Source organism: Trachurus trachurus (assembly GCF_905171665.1).
Source record: "Trachurus trachurus genome assembly, chromosome: 3".
Taxonomy (NCBI): domain Eukaryota; kingdom Metazoa; phylum Chordata; class Actinopteri; order Carangiformes; family Carangidae; genus Trachurus; species Trachurus trachurus.
Window position 1 is genome coordinate 7,087,832 of NC_139893.1, and position 24,014 is coordinate 7,111,845.

General features: G+C 37.8%; 1 protein-coding gene across 1 annotated transcript in view; it reads right to left on the reverse strand.

Annotated features, from left to right (window-relative positions):
• The window catches only part of gpc6a (glypican 6a), a gene marked incomplete at its 3' end in the record, with an annotated part of 155,610 nt that overhangs the window by 65,967 nt on the left and 65,629 nt on the right, over window positions 1–24,014 (reverse strand). Inside the window, exon 3 of the mRNA XM_084001291.1 lies at window positions 11,512–11,903. Within this exon, the coding sequence (XP_083857417.1) occupies window positions 11,512–11,903 (392 nt within the window). The remainder of the gene's footprint in view (window positions 1–11,511; window positions 11,904–24,014) is intronic.

Here is a 24,014-nt window from a genome sequence, read left to right on the forward strand (position 1 = left end):
CAAAAACCTTTGTAACTTACTTGCTTAAAAAAAAAAGTCATTTGTCTTTTATTTTGGAAACAAGATCTTCAATTCCGGTGGCTCACCTGTGCAGCTTTACTGTGAGGAGCAGTGAATTCATTTGACGACGATGAGAGAAGTAATGGACAGAGCAAGGAAGAGCAGAAGCTCCCATCTCAACTATATCAGAGACGTTCTATATCTCAAGGATGAGGATGTGACCGTACAGTATAAGTATTACATTTTAATGGTATATCTCTCTTTTTTTTTAATATATACAAATTCGGTAAGATTGCTCCTCAAATTTACTGTAAGATAACTTTGTCCAAAGTGAATTTAGCCCTCTAAAACCGACCGTAGTTTGGTTAACCGAACGTTACATTGATGCTACGCTTGCACATGTTTTACAAAACATTAAATAACTTATGAACCGTTTATGATAGAGACGAGCTGTGAACAGCATCTGAATCGGGGGGTTATCCACTTTCCGAGGGTCCTTGAATGGTGCCTCTACGACAACACGTGACACTGGAAGAGAAGCTAAACCGAGCATAGCATTGATGCTGAGGTTGCACATTTTTGTCAAAATATTTAATAACTTATGAACCGTATATGATAGAGACGAGTTGTGAACAGCATCTGAATCACTGGATTTTTTGAATGGTGCCTCTATGACAACAAGGGACGATATGCGTCATGTAACCACATGGTAAGGGAACAGAGCTAAACCGAGCTAGCATCAATGCAACACTTGAGCATACTTTCCTAGAGGCACCATTCAAGGACCCTCGGAAAGCAAAGAATCCCACGATTCAGATGCAGTTAACAGGTGAAGAGTTCTAAAACTTGAACTCGCGTGTTCGTTTGATGAAGTATGCAGGAGACGTTCAGTTACAAATTTTTAGATATTTATTTATAAAAGAATCAACCAGGAAAAGAGATCGTGTACAGAGCTCCGGACCAGACTAAGTTTCCCTGACCAACATGCCGCAGCAGCATCAGTTCACGAAGTCTGATGCTGTCTCCTGTCCCTGTCCGGTTTTATAGTTACTGATTACACAAATGCAAGATATGATGTAATTGATGTAATGTGCATCCTCATTGGCTGGAGTCCGTACGCCATGACCTCGTGTCTGACCCCAATCTCATGCTTGGTGCTGATCAGCTGTTGATAGCTCCTATTAAACAAGGGACAAGAGAAAGAGAAAAGGACAAGACATACAACCCCCTGCATTCGTCAGCTTTCCCCTGCGTCAGCTGACTATCACAGTTACACTAGGTACGAAGACCAGATATCCCAATTGTTTATCAAACAACCAGCACACTGTGTAACTGCTACTTCCCCTGTCTTGTGTATGTCATTCTCTGGGCTGTAAGAGCAAAACACAGTAATTACACCAATTATAGAAAAGTTGATTACATGCTTCATTATTAAACTGATTGTCACGAGCTTATCATATGTCTAAGGCAAATGTCAATATCCCAAACATTATAGCAATATACGATTTTGGGGTAAATATCACAACACAGGTTATTTAATGTTTTGTACAACGTGTGCAAGTGTAGCATCAATGCTACATTCTGTTAACCGACCATAGCATCGATGCTATGCTAGGTCACTTTGGAGAAAGTTAGCATAGTAAAATTTGAGGAGTCATCTTACACATCTTCCAAAAAAAAAAAAAAGACAGATACCATTAAAATATCACTGTACGGTCACACACTCATCCTCGAGATATCGTCGAAATGGGATTTTCCTTCTTTTGCTTTTCCCTGCATGGTCCATTGCTTCTCTTGTGGCATGGTCAATTGCTTCTCTTGTGCCGAGTGAATTCACTGCTCCTCACAGTAAAGGTGCACAGGAAATGATGATCTCGTTTCCAAAATAAAAGACAAATGACACTTTGTAAATGACCTTTAATATGATAAGAACATTACTTCATTTGTTGTTATTATGTTTATTTATTTAGTTTCTGAACATTAGTCAAGGTCAGGGCTTTATTTCTTCTATATTAAGCCGACGTTATATTCAGTGCTTTTATTTTGAAAGCGTCTCGCCGAGACCTCATAAACTTCCGGTGCTACGGATTTTACCGGCAGTGTGTCTGCAACGCCAGAGTGTCTTCAATGCTAAAAGTGTGCCTAACTTACATGAAACGCCCTAGCACCTGGCTAATAAGGGGCACAAGGTTTGTTTTTGTTACCTTTTCATGTTATATTTATGTCCGGCTCGAGTTTGGTCGCCGTTGATAGTCTCATGTATGGAACATGTTGTGGTTAGCGGTAGCTATTAGCATTGGCCAGCTCGGCTTAGTTAGCTTAGTTTAGCTCCATCTCACTTCAATACATTGAAGTGAGATGAAGCTAAGCTAACTCGTTGATTGTTTTATTAATGCAACAGGACTGTTTTGTCTGTTTGATGTGAGGTCTGGTAAGGTTAAAAACAGTTTATTGGATTAAAAACAAACGGTTAAAAATATTTATTTCATGGTAATACAGCACTCCATTTGGATATTGTCTTTTGATTAAATAGATGAAAAGGGAGTCAACTTACATGATTGTTTATGTGATAAAAGCAGTTAAAAATAATTTCATTTATGTAAAAGGAAAGGTAACTGTATTTTATTTTCTTCTTCTCATAGCTCTTACGGTGTGTCTGCAACTGAATACGGTCCATGGAATGAAGGAATGTGAACCATCAGTTTCATCATTTGTGACCATCATTTAGCTGGGGACGCTACACACTTGTTATTTTTTATTAGGCTATTATTAAAACAAGAAAGCTACAATGGTTTTTCTTTTCTTTTCTTTCTCTTTTTATTTTTTATTTTTTTTTACATTCTATCATATTTTCTTGTGTGTGGACATAAAAAAAATGTTATTTTGGTGTACCTGTGCAGGTAAAATCTTATTTTGGTGCCCGTGAAGACAAAAGTTATTTTGGTGCACATAGAGGCAAATGATTATTTTGGTTCTTCATTAGTTCATCAGTAACTACTGTAATGTTTGTGTACCTTACACAAAAATAGTAACTAATGACTAGGTAATGATTCAGTACTTATTACCTACTCATATTGATGTCTCACTTTACTATAAGGTGCATAAAAAGAGTAACTAATGATTCAGTAATGATTCAGTACTCATTACCTACTCATTTTGATGTCTCACTTTACTATAAGGTACACAAAAAGGGTAACTAATGATTCAGTACTCATTACCTACTCAATTTGATTTCTCACTTTACTATAAGGTACACAAAAAGGGTAACTAATGATTAAGTAATGATTCAGTACTCATTACCTACTCATTTTGATGTCTCACTTTACCTTAAGGTACACAAAAAGGGTAACTAATGATTAATTAATAGTTAGTTCCTCAGTAATTTGATTAGGAGTTACTGAAGAACTCACCATTAACTAATAGTGAGTTCCTCATTCATTCCAAATTTGTTTCATAGTAAATAACTACTCAAACACCTTTACTGTGAACCACGGTGTGATCAGTATACATATACAGTACTACACAGCCCCATGATACATTCATTTAGCCTACCAAACATGTGACAAACTATCATATTTATTTCGAAGGCAACATGGATGGTCATATTGATGTGTATGTGGTCTGAAATTAATGAATAAAATCTTCTAAAGAATCCTGCTGTCTGTGATTTTTTAAGGAACTACTAATGTAAAGATGAAGATGAAGAAATGAAAAACCACTCATTATGTGTCACTTTAGGTCATAAAGGTTAACTACTGGACATGTTACTGAGTAATGATTCTGTACTGATGAAGTAACTAGTTCACTAATCATCAAGTTGTGATTAACTTTCTATGAAATTTGATCATGAGTTAATGAAGAACTGATCATTAATAGTTCCTCATTAGTTCCTCAGTAACTACTCCTCTGAAATTTGATCAGCGGTTCCTGAAGAACTGACCATTAACTAATAGTTAGTTAATCATTAGTTCCTCAGTAACTACTCTAATTTTGTGTATCTCAGTTCCCTAACTAACTACTCATTAGTTCCTCAGTAACTACTCCTCTGAAATTTGATCAGGGGTTCCTGAAGAACTGACCATTAACTAATAGTTAATTAATCAGTAGTTCCTCAGTAACTACTGTAATTTTGTGTAGCTTAGTTCCTCAGTAACTACTGTAATTTTGTGTAGCTTAGTTCCTCACTAACTACTCATTAGTTCCTCATTAGTTACTCATTAGTTACTCATTAGTTACTCATTAACTACTCTAATTTTGTGTACCTTAGTGTAAAGTGTTACCAAACAATCTGTTGTGAACGATGTGATTACTAAAAAACATACAGTAGAGGAGGACATATCAGTTCTTGTAAATACCCAACTGTGTGTGAACATGGCCTGAGTTTCAAGTAGCGTCATCAGTCAGTCAGTCAGTCAAGAACCGCCGTCCAAAACCCACAAATACTCAAAGCAAATCTTCACTATCGCAAAAACTGAAAGCAGAGGGCCTTTTTTAAAAAGAACTAACTGAAACGATGAATTCATCACCAAAACTGCTGTCTTCTCATCTGAGATTATTAAACTACTAATTACCATCCTACAATAAGTTCTATGAGTCCGACAGAACACACAATCCTGATAATGTGCATGACACTCTCTTTGTTTTATTTAGTGTCATAAAAAACATGCCTGAAGTCCTCAGTGTGGGGGACATGTATTACAGCAGCACTATAATGGAGAATACACACATGCAATGAAGCACACCTGCTGTTTCCTTTCATTTAAACACAGAAGTGTCTTACACAGAAGAAGCAGTGTATTCAAAAAGTCTGTACCTGTGCCACAAAAATGCCTGGTTTCTGAAAGAGCCTTTGATCACCACTATTGTCGCTGCGCATAAGAAACAGAGGAGAGATTCGCAGCTGCAAAACAATTAAAATAAATAGCAGTTTGGGGTGGGGGGGCATCTACAGAGGGGAGCAGGGCATCCTCAAAAGAAACACTTAGTTTTCTCTATGGTAGCTCATTAATGATGGTATTCATATTCAAGGCTGCAAGAACTGTACTATTTCTACTACTCTGTTGACAAATGAGATGTAGAATGCGTGAATGTATTCTGCTAAAGCGGAAAAAAAAGAAAAAAGCCACAAGTAGCATGTTAGCCATCAACACTACTGGTTTCTATCACTTTACTCCGATTTATTTTCGATAAATTGAAACTACTGACGCACAATGACACATTTGTCTGAGCTTGTACCGTTGAGCGTTGAATGCACTTCACTGTTATGCCTTGACAGTGAGTGGGCTGCACTGGTATATGGCAGAGATGACATCAAGTATAAGAAAAGAAAAAGGAGGGCAGGAAAAAAATAAACCCATGAAAAACTATGGAAACATGAAGCTGACGCTGGTATTTTTCTCCCATGTCAGTAAGGGCTCAGTAATCTGGCAGAGCATTAATCTAAGGTAAACGTTGTGTAAAGATTAGAAACTGCCTTGGAGCTTAATGTTAAATTATCTGACAGTTCGTGGTAGGAAATGAGTGTATAATGAGATCAACATGACAGTATAAGCCATCAGGAAAAACAAATCCCTCAGTACAAAATACCCTACTTCCTTCCATCATCATGACTAAATATGCACCGTGGACTAGGCCAGCTTCCCGTGTGTGTGCAGACTAGAGTGAGTGATAAGTGCTCTAAATGCCTGAACTTTAAACCGTTCAAAAGGTCCAAATCCCTGCAATCTACTCTAAAGCAGGTCTTAATGTGGTTGGACTGTGTTTTAAGTACCCCTGGGATAAAACTCTTAATGGTCATCATAAACTGTAATCCAAAGAGATCCTGAACTTAATCCAGGATCCACGTCCAGGAAACTGTTCAGTGCAAGTCGAGGCCCAATCCCATCTTTATGGGCTGATATCTCTGACTTCGCTGCACACAGAACTGTCTCTTAGCAATAATTACGTGCGGCTCATCACGGTCACTACGTCATCCTGTGTTAAGTAAAATAGAAAATTGAACTGACAGATGGTTAAAAGAAGCCATTTCACATAACAAGACTTGGTATAAACCTAGTATGTGGCTGGAGCGCATATGGTCGATGCAGGAAATGAAAAGCATCTTGAGAGCAGTAGCACTACATTCAACTGAAAGTGGCTAAAACCTGCTGGAATCGTTTCTACGTGTTGTTAGATGACGGACCATGCCAATAAGCACAATTATGACATCACTGTGATTCATGCCAGCCGTTGTGCTACTGTAACTATACAATCACATCTCAACAGGTAATTTACTGTTGGCCCTGATGGGACACAGTGAGGTGTTCTTATATCATTATTTCCCACATCTGGAACATGGAACAGCCTGCCTGCATTTTATTTATTTGATTATTTTTGATTATTTGAATAGAGTTTTATTGTTGATATATTTTTCCATTTTACAAATAGGAATAAAAATTACTTTATTAATCCCCAAAGGGAAATTCATTTGCATTATTCCCTATATTTATTTATTCTGTATCATTTTATTTCTTTCTACTTGTATTCATTTTTATTTTTTATATTTCTTATCTTGTTTCCTCACTTCAAGTGGTTGAGTGTAGTAGTGTAGTGTTTCCTCAGTGTTTTTAATTTCTTTATGTGTATATGAATGTGGTATATCTTTTGATATTATGTATAGCACCTTGGGCTGCTTCCTTCTGCTCTGTAAATGAGGTTTGTTTGATTGATTAATTGATGCACATTAGGTTTATTGGCGACTCTGAGTGGCGCGCAGGTGTTAATGTGAGTGTGTGAGGTTGTGTGTTGGCTGTGTGACAGACTGGAGACCTGTCCACACTCACCCTATTGCCTCTCTGAGCCTGGTGTACGACATTATACAGGATGGCCAGTTTGTCAAAGCCATCTACTGTAGGTATGAGATGCGTTTGAGGACCATTTGGCCGTGACTGATCTGCTAAGATAACCGACACTGCTGAATGACCCTCAAAGCCAAACTGGTTTCTGAGAAAGAGTGCAGGCATTAAGACCACCACCACCAAAGTGCAGCGTTTTGCCATAAAACATACATTCCTGTCACTTATGGATACAAAATGGAGCAGAAATTGCCTTGTGTGTAGCACTGTGCTTAAGCTCGAGAAAAGAAAAATTGGCATGTAGGCTGAGATTGTGCTGTAAAGAGATGCGAGTGGCTTTTTGTCGCTGAAAGCGTCGAGTACCGCGGGTGATTCTTAGGTCAAGGTGATTTGTCACGTCAAGCAACTTTTCACCACGAGTGCTGCGGCCGTTCACCAGCCTGACAGCCTTCAGCTACGCCACACTGTTTCCTCGCTCACCTTCATAATTGATGAGGAAGCAGGGAATATGGGATTTGATCCGGAGTGGCGGTGCCTTTAAAGTTGAAGACAGATGTATAGACGTGCTCATTTTAACTCTTCGTCTGAAATAGCTGTGCCACTGAGGACTCGTGGAAAGCTAGCCCAGTGGCACAGCTAACAGACAATAATAAACTATTTAAGTTGACTGACTCCTCTGAGATGATACATGGCAGCAGCCGTACAGTAGGGAGGATATATCACTTTAATATGTGCACAGCACTATCTGGATGCAAATTCACACAATCCCCCTTAATTGGGTATAGGAGGATGGAGGGAATGAATCAGGAAGGTGCTTCCTTTGACACAATGCTAATAAGATTTGGCAGTTGTTTGGTGAAGAGAAATCATAGAAGCATTTGAATGTAGAGTTAAAATAATATGGTTGGACAGTGTGTAGCCATGTGCAAGATTGGACACAGTTGAAAACTAATGCAAAATTATTGTAAAAAAAAAACAAAAAACAACACATTGTTTTTAATGGATGATTAAAGATGATGTAGTAGTACACTAATTAGTATATGCATTACATTAAGTCATATTTGCCTGGTGTATATTTCAGCCTTTTATATATTTGCTTCTTTCCTACTCCCCGTGCTCACATACACAGTATTTTTATGGTCAAATTTCAAATAAGGCTGCTCTGATTTACATGTTTTTTCTGTTTTTGTTGTCAGAAAATGGAACAAATTTGAAATAATAACAGAAACAGAGCCTATTAAAAGCACATGTGAATGAGCTTTTACTTGCAAGCTGCTGCTGCTGCTGCTGCTGAAATTCAGATTTTATGACTGAGACGCCATCTCACAAAAAACAACCAAACCAATTAACCAAGTTAAAGAAAAACACAGCATTGTCGTTGATTGGCTATATTTACTTCTGCACAGAGATCGTCTATGAGGTCAACGGAATTACATGTATAAAGAAGGAAGTGAAAATTGATGACAGACTTTTATGATAAGCAGTAAAAATTTGTCAAAAATTTGCTATAGGATATGAGTCAGTAAGTCATCTTCTGTTAGAAACCACGCCCACTTCCTGTTTAAAGGTGTACAGAAATGGCCGTTTGTCCTGTTTGTCGCGCCGAGTTGTCACGAGCTGCAACACGAGTTTACCCGAGTGAGGAAAATAAAGACAATTACAAATACTGATACGGATCAATGTTGGGTACATACAGTAATACAGATATCCCTGAGTTCTTATATGCCCTTTGTAAAGTTCATCTACCCAGTAAGCCTCCAACATAACAATGATTAAAGTTCTTTCTCAAACAGAGCACATTTCTCTCTTTTTTTTGGCCTTTCAGTCTTGTTAATACTTCTTTCTTCTTTCCTCTTAAGACATTTTTGCCTCTTCTATTGAACTGAATTTAGCTGTACGGCAAGTTTCAAGCTAAAAAGCAGATTCAAATAGATAAGAATCAGTTTGCTGCCAAACTCTGAAGACATTGTTAAAACTGCTGTTTGAACTTGACACAAAATTCAGTTTTATATGATTTGTGTCCAACTGCAGGTGAAGAATATTGCTTTTGGTGGGGTCAGAGACTTGTCAGACTGAAAGTGTCATAATGATTCATCAGTAATGAATTAAATTAACAGTTGAAGGAACATTGCAAAATATCTAATTACAGCTTCTATTAATATTCTAAGAGAAAGTCAAAACTGTAAACCAAGTCAAATGTAAGACTTGTTGATTATGGATTGAAAAGTTTGCCATTCACCATTTTCTCCAGTGTTAGTTTTATCATTTCTGTCAGTTTTTATATCCATTCCATAAAGTGGAGCAACGCCGTGAGCCGCCAACAGTAAACAGCTTTCATTATATAACATGTACTGTATATGATTTCCAGTTTATAAACCTCCATTGCATAACTTTCTGTGTTTAACATGGCTTTGGGAAAAAAAAACATAAGCCTTTAAAAACACATTTTAATCTCCAGTGTTTGCTAAAGCCTCAAAAACATATTTACTTTTCAGAAACTTATCAACCAACTTCACAATCAAAACCGAAACAACATCAGTACGAAAAAAAAACCCACAAAAAAAAAAAACATCATCAAACTTACTGTCGGCATGGAAAATGTCACTCATTTTCCTGTTACATTGTCATAAAATTAAAAGAAAAGAGAATAGCAGAGAGAGCCACTCCAAACACAACCACATGAGAAATCTCATGGGAAATGTGCTTTAATCTTTCCTCGTTGGCAAAAGCTTTACTCTCTGTGGGTGATTCTACTGAAATGTGGAGCAGACAGTGTACTGTGGACTGTACCCGCTGTATGAAGAAATACCTCACACTGGGCACCACGCTGGGAGATAAAGTGCATCAAAAAAATGAATGTATGTTCTTTATCCTGAGCTATAATTAAATGATTCACATGGGATCTAAATCTATAAGAGTGCGGTGTGAAGTCCACAGGGAGAGAGGGTTTCACAGGACTCAGAACCTTTAGGAGTCTGTAATTTAAAAAGGCTAAGGTGGTCAAACCAGTGGTACTACTGTGTGTATACCTTGGGTACAGCATGTACAGTACAGCAGAAAACAGAATGGATGTGAGTAACTGAATGTCTTGTGTTTGCTTTCTTAACCCTTTACCGGGCAAGTGACTGTTTTTGGACACTTCCGCACATGTTATATTTCCGCCCCGTGCTCCCCGTCAGTAAGAGCAAGAAACATGTGGTCTTCACCAAGCCAATCAGCAAAGACCAGGCTACATTACGGTATACCTCATCATAGCCTTTGACCAATCAGCAGAGACCAGGAATGCCGCAAACTTTCTCTTTTTTTCGACCGCGGAAAAAGACGCTCAGTCGGCTCGCGGTAGTAATTAGATCGATACATCACAACTAATCAAGCTAAGTTGATGACACTCACACATTTTACAGTTGATTAGTTGTGCTAAGTCATGACATAAGTATTGTTTGTGGAGATGTTAGTGAAATGAGTGAAAATACACCATGAAAAATGCAGTGACCATATTTGATCATACGCCCGTTTATGGTAAACACTGAAGTGTCCGTTTTTGGACATACTGTATGCCCTATTCAGGTAACAAATTTCCCTCACAAATAAGGCAATAAAACTTAGGAAAGTGTGTTTTAATGTTGCCTAATGTTTTTATATAACTTAACAGTGATTTAGAGAGAATTTTAGACATTTTGAAGCTATAAATAGTGAATATGAGTGATTTGTTCTCAGTTTATGACTTATAAACAGTTGTGTAAAATTCTTTAGATTAATTAATGTTGTCTAAGGTTTTTATATAACCATTCAGTAATTCAGAGATAATTTTCATGTGTTTTTCTTTTATTTTCTATACATACACTTATTGGAATTTTTCTTTACCACAAACGGGCAAGGAACCAAAAATGGTCACTTCGTTGACCTTCAATTTCTACATGAAAATGAAAAATTTTGAAAAATGTCAAAATTGTAATTAAGTCTTGTTATGTCCTAGAATAACAATCTAAGGTTGGAATTTTGAATTTCGAAGTATTTCAATGAGTGCCCTACATTACCCCTGTATTAGAGCTAACAACCATAACACAACTAGCCTGGCAAGCCAGACTATATCATTAAAATGTCTAGTCTGGCAACGACCGGTAGACCTCGGCTCAATCCAGGGGGCGGGATGAAGGCTGTCCTTCAAACTGCCTCTGCATGCAATAGGGTAGCGCTACGACCAATCAGAGCAAAGAGCAGGATGACGTCAGCCTGACAAGCCAATTAAAATGTATGTTGTCATCGCCTTAAGCCCGCCCAACGACTCTCTAAACAGATAGAGCGCTGTGATTGGTGAACACAAACGGTGTTCGAGACTCAAAAAGTTCCTATGGCTCGTTTCTAGACCCAGCTACGGAGCAAATATATTTGCTGCCGCTAGGGTGCGTCGAGATTTCTAGGCTATAACACAACACTAAATAGACTAAATAGCAACAACAACACTAAATAGACTTGGAACAATTTATGGTCTCAAGGAACGCAGCCTTACAGGAGAGACGTATGCAATTGCAAGCAATCATTGGATATTTTCTATATGCTTATAACTTTTATCTTGAAGTGAAAAACATCACTGCTCAACAGCACAGATCCACTTCACAGCCAAGTGACACAACAACAACAACAGACAAAACAGCCATGAGGAGAAAATTAAACTCACCCTGGAAACCCTGTTGGCAACCTCTCGACCCACCATTAGCCCCTGGACAAACGTCCGTGCAGCGATGAAGGCCCTGGTGACCTGGGCTTTGAGTTTCCTGGGCACATCCCCAAAGGGCTTTAGCTGATCCGTGTACTTGCTTGCACACTCCAAGTAGTCGTCTGTGAAGTGGTACTGCGAGTTGAGCAGCTGGAACATGCGCTCCAGCAGCCTGGACCAGAAGTCATTCAACATCTCCTCCAGGTTGACGTTGCCCCCGGTGTAGTAGCGCTTTAGCTCAGTGAACAGGTCCTGGAACACCTCTGAGTTCTGCATATACAGCTTCCCGTACGTCCGTGTGAACATACTGTTGAGAGACTTCTCAGAATTGTCCAACAGCTCCAAGAAAAACTCTAGATGGATAGATAGTTTGGGAAGAGGAGGGAGGGATAAAAACAAAAAGGACACAGTCTGGGTCATTATTCAGACATTTACAGTATCTGATGTCTTGTCTTACAATTTAAAAGCGCAGGCAAAAGGCTTCAAAAGAGCAAGAGCAGGAGTATAATTTATTGCACTATGATTGTTGTCTATGCATTAATTTAATGTCTTATTTTATGGCTCCATCTGCATATGCAAGAGCAATGTACAGAAGCCAACAATAGGTACTTGATTATGTGAAGAAAGCCAGTCCAAAGTATTAATAATTTAATAGCAGGAATAATGGGCCACAAGGACTATGAATGATTAATGTAAAGGTTCTGATTGCATACTGTAACAAAATAGTCATAAGTTTTAGACACAGACACTCGTATACATTATCATCCTGAGCACCCACCATTATTCTCAGATGCATTAGATTCTCACTGAAACAATTTATTTTCCCATTGAGGCAGCTGGCCTACGAGCCTGTAATTGAATATTGCGTTACAGTATATTGAAAGAAGTGTCATTCATTTTGAATTATCTAAGAGTACCTTAAACGTAGGGTAGAAAATTTCACCATCAGATGAGACATCTGTTCTATCTTTATTATTATTATATTGGTCATTGATTCAGTACACAAACCATACGATGTGTAACAGTGCCTTGGAAATAAAATGTAATAACACATGTCTTTTAATATCCCTTAAAGCTGAACTGAAGTTTAAATTCCTCTTTTATTCTTATCTTATTGTGCATACTTTTTAATTTTGTAATAAAGAAAAAACGATAAATCCCTTAACAAAAACCCTAACCCTTTTTTGTGTAAACGCTGTCTAAGCTTCAAGCCTCTAGGTGGGCTTTTTCCCGTGCTAAGGGGCTGACTGACATTTTAGAGCTGGATTACTGGGAAGCACTCAACTTCAAGACAAGTCATTGAGTCACATCTTTCAACGAGTCTACTTCTGTACTGTTAGTGTTTAAAGAGGTCTCATTTATTTTAAGACCCCTCATGCTGTGAAGTTCCACTAACAAGCTAGTCTAGAGAATTTGTGCTAACTTGGTAGATAGCCAGGCCTAGAGTGTCATTTTCAGCAACTCCTCCAACTGGATGTCACCTTTCATTCATGTGGTGTTGGTTGCAGTAACCAAATTGTGTGTTACAGTACAGTATACAGTATATGGTGCAAATCCTTAAAACAAGCATGTGGTGTATGATTTTAGCAGTACTTACAGGGACATGATTTACCTATAAGGACCGCTTGTCACATGTCCATATACAAATCCCTTCACATGGCTGAATCGACTTCCAATGATTCGTTGGATTAAGTAGAAGTAGAAACAATCATTTAGTACCACAGTGACGATCAACTCACACTAAAAACAGCCAGTATGGCTACTTATACGACAACCACTACATATCATATTTAATGATTACATTCTTAAGGATTAAAATATTCATGTTTGTAATTAAAAAGAAGATATTTAAGATTTATGTTCACACTGTCAGATATGACATTAATCGTATTAGTCCCATCAAATACAACAGATTGTTAATAGTAAGTGATAACCAGCTGCAGAGATTTTTTCATAACCTTGTAGTGTTTGGACATGCATAATTCAACATGTCATATACCGTTTTATGTCTGTCCATTAATAGCAGTCCTATAATCAGCTTATAGATGCATTACTGCCAACAACAGGATTGGTGTGGGCACAGCACACTGACATATAGTATACTCTTCACCACAGAGGATATCATGGTTTTATTAGGAATTTAGTGCTAATCAAGTTTAGTGTAGGTCTATGTGTTGTATGTGTGTGTATTTTTCCCCACACACCTGTTTGTTTCATGCTGTCACATGACTGTGCTCTCACAGTAAGTGCTCAAGACTGCGACTGACAGCCCTTTTATTTCAACAGCTGCTAAGTGATCAACAACTCCTGCACACTGTTGTCTTTGTTCCACATTATACAAAGCTTCAGGGATGTAAGCAGTGGTAGCCATCTCTCTAAGCTCCAGATGTAGCGATGGTAAATAAACAGAGGAGCCATGAATAGCCATAGCCACGAGTGATAGTTTGACCCTTATGAAATTAATTAAAAATTAATTTTTAACATTAATTCTTCTTGTATTAAGTGCTGCTTCGCACTGGAAATTAGTTCAAACATAGACATCAAAATCCACAATTGCAACAATATAATTCAAATTGAACATTCACAGCAATTATATTATTGCTTCTTTGTCATCTGCCCAAGTGGCTTTCTTCCATGTCAGAACCCGATCTCTTGAGCATTAAGTCAGCCAACATAGAGAAGATCAGAGAGGGAGAAAAAAGCAGCATTAGCTGGGGAGTCTCACTGAAGCCGAGCTAATAGGCTCCCGTGTTGCTGAGCGCACAGGCGTAAATGTTGGGAAGATCATAACACATCTCTCCATGCACAAATGTCAACTAGTCCTCCACCCTGCATCATAAACAAACACTCTGCATACATTTCATGTGTCGTGCTTTCTAATAAAACATTATTACAGTTACAGGTCTCCTCTCCTGGTTTGGTATGTTGACAGTTTTTGCATTGTTAATGATGGCAGTCACATATCTTGTTCTAATAGCACCGTTTCCTTCTGCAATCATATGACTAAACCAAAAAACAGCATGAGTCATTTCAAAGGCAGCCCTTATAATGAGCTCTACCATGTACAGTCAGTCATGAAAAACAAACCTTAGAAATGTTGACAAATTCAAAACATGAACCGTAAAAAAAAAAAAAAATGCAAACAGAATGTCAGATCATAAAAATGTAAAGAAAAAATGACTACTTTAAAATCCCATTAAACAGTGATTAAAGACTAAATTAAGTAATTAAATGAAATGATTTTTTAAAACATGCTTTTATACTGTCGTACCGCTGTCGAGTTGCAGATTCAAGCTGTGAAAGGTCTGACACCTCTGAGACTAAAATCCTGTACCCTGGCAGGATAATCCACTGTTCTGCAAAGTGTGCAGACCACCAGTGTGAGTAGTTCAGGAAGTCAGTCTGTATTTTCTTACATCTGCATATCCTTTGGCTGGATGTGCTGATGCCACCATGAAGGTTTGCTTGCCCACCACTTCTGAGATTAATGCAGCTGATGTGTTGTGGGAGTCCTTCGACCAGTTTTGTCTTCCTCAACTTTCTTGGACCTTGTTTAGCCAAACCTCTTTTCGTTGTATTGAAGTGGCACATCCACCGATAAAACACCCAGGAGACCAATCCCTAGTCACTCATTCTAGTTTCTTTGCAGCTGAATGACCTGCCATTACTACATTTGTTTAAATATTAGGAGCCTGTAGGGCCTTTTTCACTCCATTTTTTTTTTCAATTAGACCTGAATCAAGGACAAGTAACCCCCTGTGTATTTTGCAAGCAAGCGATACTATATCTGTGTTACTATTTAAAGTGCTCACGAGATGGGTAATATATAGGATTTACAAAAGTATAACAACACTTTTTGTATGGGTATTATTATGTTATCCATTTACTATTATTGATTGATTAGTACAATTAAGAATACAAATGTTAAATTTCTACTTTTACTTGACATTTAAGTGTCCAGAAAAAGCTGTGTTCACACATCAGCATAGTCAAACAAATTCAGAAATTCACCTTTGATAGACTTTTACATTTCAAGATTAAATGTCATCACTAAAAACAATACAGCCCTGTGTGCAACAATGACCTAAACCTATTCTTAATGTGTATACTAAAGAAGCATAAATCTGTCCCATATAGTTACAGTACTCCTCATTTTTACAAAACCAAGTTTCCCCTCTGTATGTCTGTCAGGTTGCAGAAAAAAAAAAGTCCATTACAATTATTCCCAAGAAAGAAATTAACTACTAAAACAAGAAAGACTGGAACTGCGCTGCAGAGAAAAGTCTTTACGCACAAAATTAATTATGTTTTATACATGGTAATGAAGTCCCAATGACATTAGTGGTCATTAAGAACCGATCACACACTTTTCTGTGCAGTACTGTGAAGTTGAGCAAAAATACTATACAAGACTGCTAATAGAAAATTACTACCTGATAAAATAACCTGTATATCTGACAGCCAGTTATGAGCCAGTGCTAACTAAAAGCAGATAGAGACATTCAGGGTTTTTGTGATATTGGACTGTGGTTTATTTATTTCCTAGTTAAAATCCTGTTATATGACTGACTTCAATGGTCCTTTGTGGACTTAGAGCGTCTGTGCTAAAATCCTAACACATCCAGCACCAGCATTTTGCATCCACACAGCAGTACTGTACAGTATGTCTCTAGTAGGTCTCTCTGAAGCCCACCAGCTTTCACTGTTTTTACCAACTACCTTTAAAAACACTGCTTGCTTCAGACAAACATAATGAAGAAAACTGAACAAAATTCAGTTGCAAACATTCTGGACTAATGAGAAAGTACGCTGGAATAACCACCACCCTTGTTTTGCACAACTGTCTGGTTTTTCTGTGATTTCAAGGCCTGTTACCTGGAAAAAAAAAGGACTGTAGTGAGGATTTTGGTTGGAGCTAGAGCTCGCCAACTCATGAGGAGTGAATTACTCTTTTCTGGCCAAAATACATATTTGGCTTGGGAATTATCATTGAGAGTTATTGACCTTGGATAACATTCAGCTCTGCAGCCTTTGGGGTCTTAATACTTGGAAACATGTCAATACATGGGTGCATGATTACTGACACAATGCATTTAGGAATCATCCCACACATATAACTCTCTTGAGTAATGAAGGTTATAAAAAGTTGGACGAGGTTATGGATGTTGCAAGAAAAATGGAAAAGCCAAGCCAACAAACTTGGGGGGACTTCAATTTCAGGGCTAAACTAACTCTGTGAAACTGACAGGCATATGTATGTATACACAAAAGGTTTCATTGTCTGTTTGTTGAACCCCATACTTGTACATATACATCATAAATCACACCATATTCAGCTGTGAAGTATTTGGGCAGTATAAACAAACTCAGTTCATTGAGATGAGGAAAAATATAACCAGTGATTAAAAACACATTTTGACTGAACATAAAAAGTCTCTTCTCTCGAGTGTCTCCTCTTAACTTAAATGAAATCCACTCAAAAGCTTGAATGTTTTCCTTTCAGTCACTCCAGTTTGTGGAGGCACAAGAGGAAAGAGATTTGTTAGTCTGACTTTTCTGTCCTTTTGAATTCACTTATTCACACACTGTATATTCATCACTTTCATAATGTTTCAAAGGGTTTCTTGAAATTAATCAATATGTAAATATGTTACTAACCTTTCTCAGTTATCAAGCGTACCATATTTTAATCTCTGCAAAAACATGAATCTGCTGTAAAAATATCATGTATCATCATTATTATTACTGAACTTCTTTTTCAAGCAGAAAGAACTATGAATAAAAAGCTTGATAACCAATATAAAAATTACGGTAGGGTGAAGCACCACATTAGTGCCATCCATAATTGAGGTTGGACTTTGTCATTTTCATATTGAATACAAAATATACAATATATTAGTACCCTTGAAGTAATTCTGAGCATGAAGAATCAATTTTCTCTGTGGAGCAGCACAAAGTGCTCCTTTGATATCTGGCCTAATTACTGTAAATAATTATTATGATTAATAAAGGTGACCTTTCTGTTGCTCTGATAATAACACTGTATCTGCGGGATGAAAAAAAAAACCCAGCACTCATCCATTAATTTTACTTCACACTACTTGAAAACTCAGTTGCTCATATTTTAGTGAGTCAAACCATTTCTAATTCTTGGTATAATTAATTACAACTCATTTTAAATCAATGATCCAAAAGTACTGAATGACTAAAGGGTGGCATTGTAAACAGCTTGGCATGGCCATATATATACATTCACTTCCTGACAGTGTAATAAAAGACACAACACTGCCTGTCTAATGGCCAAAGGACCAATAGATTTACAGTATGACCTGAAAACACATCAATGTCAGCACTAGATCTTTGGTCAGACATTCCCATAGAATTGATCTGTGAACTACTTCGGCTGCAAGTTACCAGCGTTGAATATCTGTCTAAACTGCTTCTCACCACTGGAGAACTTGTTGTACTGTGTGGAAAATTGTTTGAAATTGCAGAAACTGCTGTTTTTACTGTTGGATAGACTTCAAAGTAAGACAGTATGAACACACGTATATACACACAGTTTTGTAAGAACGTTGTTTATCATCAGGTGAAAAATTTGAGTATATATATTTAGGTTTATTAGCAAACTATCTGCAAAAGTAAAACTAAATATTTTGAATTTCAATATCAATGTTGTTTGAATGGGGAATTAGACATTCACTGTGGTGTGTTCTTTGTTCACATGAGAAGTGACAGAAATAGTTTTGTCTTGAACAAACAGAGCTGGAGAGAGAAGCTCAAACCCTGGGTCCTTTCACAGCTCTACAAAGCTGCTGGCCAAGCAAGGCTTACAGTGAGTGTGAATGTCAGATCATCAGTTCTGAGGAAACTACTGGCAGCTCTTCTGTTGTTCTATTAGATTTATAAATACTGGTTTGATCTAAAAAAAAAAAAAAAAAGTACATTATTCTGCATTTATTCTTTATTTGCGATCCCGTCACATGTGTTGTAGACATGGATAGTGAGGATGCACTGGTCACCTTCAAGGGTGACCAGTGAATTGTGCTGGACCAGCACCTAACCACATCTTTGACCTTGTCTGCCCCTATGATCCAGATGCCATGTTCCAGGTTGAAGACAAAGGTGTCACATTTCATCCACCGTTGTGTTCAATGTGTTATTGTGGAACATGAACGTGAAGCTATTTTTACATCGAGGACATCCTCTAAAACATTAAAAGCAGTCGTCATCCAGAAGTTATTTAAAGCTCAAAGATTTTTCCTTAAATAACTCACTGTTAGATCTCTGTCACAGACTAAAGTTAAACAGTGGTTAGCCCATTGTCCATTGTTAAAGTATTGTAATATGCATATTCGCAGCTTTGTTTCCCAATTATTGATTTATTTGTAATGATCCGCCACAATATAAACACAGACTTCCGCATTTTTTATTTATTCTTTTGCCATTTCAAAAGGCTGAAATCTTATTTCATTGTAAGCATTAATTCCCTTTGTGCCTTGTTTAATGATGGCTCTGTCTGGCCATCCGTGAGCTTGTGGGTCACCAAAATGTCCTGTAAGTTCAAACTTCGAGGTGTCTAATTACAAGATACAGTATCTAGTTTCTACCATCTCTGTCCCTGTGCCTGTTATTCAGGATGCACAAGAGAGTCTCACACATGTGTGTACTGTAGGCTACCAGGGCTGGGTTCACTGTCAGATCACATTGATCCACACTGATCCGACTGGAGCTCAGCACTTTTCAGAAATGCATCTTCAAAACAAGGCAATGTCACTGTCTTCATTCTGTGACCAGTTTGAAATATAAAAAAAATGGGGAAAACACCTCATGAATGTGTTTGCTATGTACTGCAGCTGTTGTGTTTTATTTATTTTTTATTCATTTATGTATTTTTATTGTTATTATTAACATTATTATTTTATTTCCATATAACTGTCCATAATTAATGTTACCGCTGTGATAAGGGTGCGGGTAAGGGGTCTGGATGAATGGAAATGTAATTAAATAAAATAAAATAAAAAATTGATCACAAAAAAATATTGCAGAAGTAATGGGACAAGAGGGAAAGAGCACAGTGAGTTGTTAGATGAAAAGCTGCAGGCGACAGGCTGCACATCTCCAACTTCCTCAGCCAGGTAACAAACTCCTTTGACTGCGTCCTGCTGTTTGCAGACTCTGCCATGTGCAGCTTAAAATCAGATCATGGCTGTTCACAGAATGATGGAAAAAAAGGCAGATTACTGTCAAACCTTGTTCATGAAATGACATCTTTTTCCCCCCTGGACTTAAATCTTGACACTGGTTTGTTTGTCTCTATAGTGTTTGCTGCTCCAGTCAGCCTTTCTGTGTAGGAGGAGAGGGCGCTATAGTGGAAATGACACCTGTCCTTGACACAACATGTCATGTGAATGTGTTGCATAAGACACTGTAGGTGAAGACATTGGTCATCTTGTTAAAAAAAGGCACCTGACACCTGCACCTGGTGTTTACCATTGATGTCTGATGACACACACCAAACACAATATGGACAAGGACATGTACTGTAGTTTATGCATCACAGCAATTTTACAATATGCCTCAGGTGTTTAACTGTGTTTTCCATCCTGTATTAACCTTGCTCTGTCAAAAACTCATTTCTCTCTCTTCTCTTCTTCTTCCGTTTCTATTTTCTAAATGAATTCATATTGTCTTTTTACTGTTACCTATCAAACAATAACACTCTCTTTTTTTTTAACGGTTTACCAAAGCTCAGGGCTAATAGATGCTGCAATTACTGCTCATTACTCAAACCTCTACAAGTATACTTAACTGCAACTCCAGTACTAGTCTCTGTATACGACATACATGTATCCATTCTGTTCCTCTATCATCCATGACCTCCAGTGCTACATGTTAGCACCATGGGCCCTGTGCACATATGGTGAGCAAGCTAAACAGACCCTGGTATTTTCCATCTCATTGCTATTCACGATTCAAAGCCACCACTTCTCTTCTCTATATCAGAGCAGATACTTGAAAAGACTGCATGGTTTGTTTTCTTTAGTTCCACTCCGATATTCATTACCTGCAAGATGCTGCAGAATACGTGTGTGTGTGTGTGTGTGTGTCTTCAGCTAATTATGATAATATTGTTTTCTGCTCTGTTTGTTACCCTGAGCAGATTGGGAGAGTGGACAAACAATCCTTAAACATGTTTTGCTTCAGTATTTCCCGTCTATTTGTGGATAATTCATTTGCCATTAGGGGGCAAAACAAACAGTGATCAACATTATCTGTTGTTTTTTGTCATTATCCAAAAAAAAAAAAAAAAAAAAAAAAGATTGCATGAGGACGTATTACTCAGACATTTTCTGTCTCCTTGGACACATTCCCTTTTTGGGATTACAGGTTTGTGTGAGCAGACAGTGGGGATTCAACATTTCTCTGATTTAACACTATTAAAATTGTATAACATAAGTAAAAATAACAGTATTGTTTAAAGGTGAAAGCTTCATAATGTAAAATGGTTTTTAAATGGGAATATGGCTGCTAGACAGTTAACTTAACTGTGATTATAAATATATTCTTCTTTACTGCAGAGACCTTATTCCACACTGCATACAGTATTACACATTGTAATTTCCTGACACACCTGCTGCACCTTATAAAGTAAAGCCTCAGCGTCAGTATTCTGGTTTATATTCCATCCTTGTCTGCAGCTTCTCGCTGTGTTTGCTAATAAATTTCTGCACATGAGAACACCCCGACTAAACACTTGATGCCTGATTCATTAAACATTCAAAAACATCTGTTTTCATTCACATCCATGTTGATGCTGATGAATCCCAATCATTCATTAATGGAAGGCAGTGATAACAAGACCTTAATTATTGTGAATTACCATATCCTAATGGCAGCGGATGAGAAATGTCATATTAGTCAGTAAAGAACACCCACATTTATAATAAAGATGACAATCGGGGCACTGATGAAGGCAACAAACACAGGAGCGTCAGTGAGTCACGATTCAAAGGCAGTGGTATAGCTGTTTAAAATCCTACGATCCCGAGCGACGGCAGAGGCTCAGAGAGCAGAAGTGAAACCTGATTCAAAGTCCGGCTGCCTTTAATGAACACCATTTCCCATAAGCCCTCAACATTTGCAGGATAAATGTCATGGCTTTACTCAAGAGAAAAGCCTGCGAGCCAGTCCAGGGCCGGGGTTGAAGTTGCCTCAGATGTGTCTGTTGAAATAAAATTACTTTGGATGTGTGTGTGTGTGTTTTGTCCCTGTGCTGCTATTTGTAGTTTCTTCATGTATTTCATGATTCTTTTTTTTTATGTTCTCACAAATTAAATGTTAATTTAATTATCTAATTGTGTTAAAACAAAAAAGGCTTCAATGCACTGGCAACAGCTGCTGTTTCAAGTACAAAAACACACATTTTTTTCATAACTGATAAAAGAAATAATGAAGGAGGGGTTACATTTGGACAAAATTATGTTTGATCTTGCACAGGAGCTCATTTAGGTGAATATGAATGAGGGACTTAGTTTGAACTTAGTTTACGGATCACACACAACTTTACCTCATGGATTCAAACTACTGACTAAAACCCAAAGAAGTATAACTCACTCTGTCCCATTACCATACTGATGCTGAATTATTTGCTTGTTTCAGCTGACCTACATTGCATCTTCAATCACTGAAAGATACACAGAGTGTGTGACTAATTCGTCATGCAGATCATTCAGTGCGGTGACCACAGAGCCACACGGGAAGTCACAACGATAATATTTGATCAAATCTGAAATATCTGTTGACATCCCCAGTTGACTCACTGAGGCTAGTAAAACAGAGACCATGTAGCACAGACAACACATTGGATTGTGTCTCATAAAAGAAAATACTGTGACAGGAGGTGGTAAAATCACAGTCGATCCTCTCAGAGAATCAAGTCAAAAGTTATCTCGACTTTCCAATAAAGTGGAAAACAGTAACACAGAGTGAAAGGCCACACGAGAAGAGACCAGCGTGCTCGCCCCGGCTGACCCTGGGCATGTTTCAGCCGCTGGCGCTGCTCCAGCCGGGGATGGTGGCATCACACCCACCACTGAAATAGTTCAGCCGCTGATGGAGCAGAGGGAACAAACCAGGTCAAATTGTGGGCTGAAGTAAAGTGAGTCTCCCTGAGTCTCCTTTTCTCAGACTGCATATCTTTACAGGAGGATTTTAAAATTCCCAAATTACAGAAAAATGAGCATTAAAATACTGACAAATCTACATTTATATCTTTTGCACATGCTGTGACTCTAAATCACAATATATGAACTTATTGCTAGAGCCAGTGTGCCATTTATGTTTTCAATCATGTTTGTTTTCAAGGTGCAGTGTTTCATTTCAACATAATCATAATTAAATCCTTTCGTGCATTAACCTATGCAGCCTCCGCCTACAGACGGCTACAAACTAAAATGGTCTTTTATATTATTCTGGATAAATATTTGTGTTTTACATTTGTTTCATATACAGTAAGTGACAAATATTGTGACAAAGTGTGGATGTACTATATACAGTATCTCTTTTAATTAGTGGTATATCTTTTCACTGGTGACTTCCTGTCCAATAGACTACCTGATTTTCAATGAGAATTAGTTTAATCAACATTGATGCAACATTACAACATTCAAACATGTTTTTTTTTTCCTTTTGAAAGGATAAAAATCAAATTGTCAACTTTGACATTTGATGTTAATCTAAATTTCCTCTCTTACTGCTTCAATATTTCTCTTTTAGGATGAACAGACAGTTTGCATGAAAAATAGACAGAGTAGATAGCTATTGATTAAATGGTAGGTCACTTCATCCATGATTGTTCATCAATCATAATCAAATTCACTTTAAGCTATGAGTGGGCGTAAACAGATGACTGAATACATGAATACCAAAGGCCCAACATCCCTGGGCTATATCACTCCACTTTGATGACAATGCATTTTCAACTGATGACATTGTGTGCAATGATACTTGCACGGGAGCTGGCAACCAGGTGGAAAAAAATCCATTCCCTCCACATACATGATGCATATCACACCGGGGCTGACAGTATCAATACAAGGGGCCTTGTAATTAAAGCCCTCTGTTGTAAGGTACGGAAGAACAGGAGGCAAGTTTCTCACAGCCCATCAATCACACGGTGGCAGCTCATTTAAAACATCTTTAAAATTAAAGTTGCACCAGCCACCGCCTTTTTACAAAGAGCAATTGTTTTCTGACAGCTAAGTGAATCTCTGCTGAAATCTCTGGGAGAAAGGTTGAGTGTAGAGGACTTTTATGCAGAGAGCTGACAGACTGAATTGAGAAGGAGCCCGCTCTCTGTTCTCAAAGAAATAACTTTGGCTGTACTTGATGCTCTCTGATAGTAGCAGAGAGAGGGGGGGGAGGGGGTCACATATTTGCCTTGGATAATGGGCTTTTAGACA